General features: G+C 37.6%; 1 protein-coding gene across 1 annotated transcript; it reads left to right on the forward strand.

The window, feature by feature from the left end:
• Window positions 1-16: 16 nt before the first annotated feature.
• Window positions 17-1,178, forward strand: SETTUDRAFT_29215 (uncharacterized protein; the record flags this gene model as incomplete). The annotated part of the gene is made up of 2 exons (XM_008028629.1): window positions 17-28; window positions 1,017-1,178. 2 exons carry the CDS (start codon window positions 17-19, stop codon window positions 1,176-1,178), a joined length of 174 nt encoding a protein of 57 aa, XP_008026820.1.
• Window positions 1,179-1,472: the final 294 nt, after the last annotated feature.

Consider the following 1,472-nt stretch of genomic DNA (forward strand, 5'->3'; position numbering starts at 1 on the left):
TGTAGAAGAAGATTCTATGTTAGATGCAGTGAGTCGTACGAAGCATCTATAGCTAGTGTAGAGTAATTCAAGTTTTCATATGTGATGTTCGCGATGCCAAGAAAAAGTGGCACACTCGGTGGGGTGGCACTCTCGGTGGTGGAATACGTTATATTATATAAAGTTTAGTTAAAGCTTACTAATAGATATTACTATTATTATAACTTAATACTTATTATTTATAACTATATTTTATATTTTTAAAATACTTTTTAGATATATTATGCTAAGGCACAGGGTCACTATAACCCTTATGCTAACTAAGCACTACTTACCTTTAAAAAGGAATATAAATTAGTAGTTAAGTCTATAAGAAAAATTAATTAATAATATCTCTCAGAAAAATCTCTTACTTAAAAAACTAACTACTTATATTTTACTTCCTCTTCTCTCTCTTATAGCCTATAGGAAGAGAAAGAGCCTCTAATTCTATTTCCTTTACTAAGAAGATATTATAGTTCTATATAACACCTCTATAAATAGTAAAGCCTAAGAGGCTACTTTTAACTTTTTAGTAGATAGAATCTGTAATGGGCGGGCCCAACGGGCCGAGCGTACGACTACTTACGCCATCCATAGCCAAAAAGGCAGTAACAAGACTTCAAGCTTCTTGAAGTCCAGGTAGTCGTATAGATATACTCGCTTAGAAGCTAAGATGTACATACGTAGGCGTAGCCTCTTACAGAATCGCTAATATATACTAATAGCAAAAATAAAGAAAATAGTAATACTGTAAGCCCAGAAGTACCATGTATGGTCACGTGGTTGCCCACTGACTAATAACACCGTATTTAAACTTGCTCCTATCATGATACACATCAGAATACACAATACTTCCTACACCCTCAACTGCTTACAGTTATGAGCCCGGCCTAATCCGCATATTACTGCAATCAATTAACTACCTACCTACCTATACCATTATGTCGGCGCACACTATTCATTTAGATATTATCCTTCAAGGACAAAGCAACTAGGAGCTTTGGTTCTTTATCGTCAAGCGTATTGCCGAAGCAGGAGACGTATGGGAATACATTGATCCCAACAAACCATCTAATCCTCTGCAAAAGCCTGTTCAGCCTACTAGGCCAGCGCCTATCACCAATGTCGACGGATCACCTGCAACTCTACCATCTTAGCAAGACTTACTGCAGTACAACCAGGATCGCAGTAGCTACTACAAAGAAATAAAAGAATATAGACGTCTTCGAGATAAGTTAGGCCAAGTAGAAGCGCATATCACTAAGACTATACAACAGGAACTACTATATCACATTAAAGACAAGACAACAGTCCACGATCAAATCAAGACGCTCCAAGATCTCTTCTCTCCCACTACGTCCGATATGGAATATCGAGTGCAGAAGGACTACGAAGCGGCCAAGATTCTACATGCTCGACGATCAAATGTTGAAGACTGGTGCAACGAGTTT

Source organism: Exserohilum turcica, assembly GCF_000359705.1.
Source record: "Exserohilum turcica Et28A unplaced genomic scaffold SETTUscaffold_29, whole genome shotgun sequence".
Classification (NCBI taxonomy): Eukaryota; Fungi; Ascomycota; class Dothideomycetes; order Pleosporales; family Pleosporaceae; genus Exserohilum; species Exserohilum turcicum.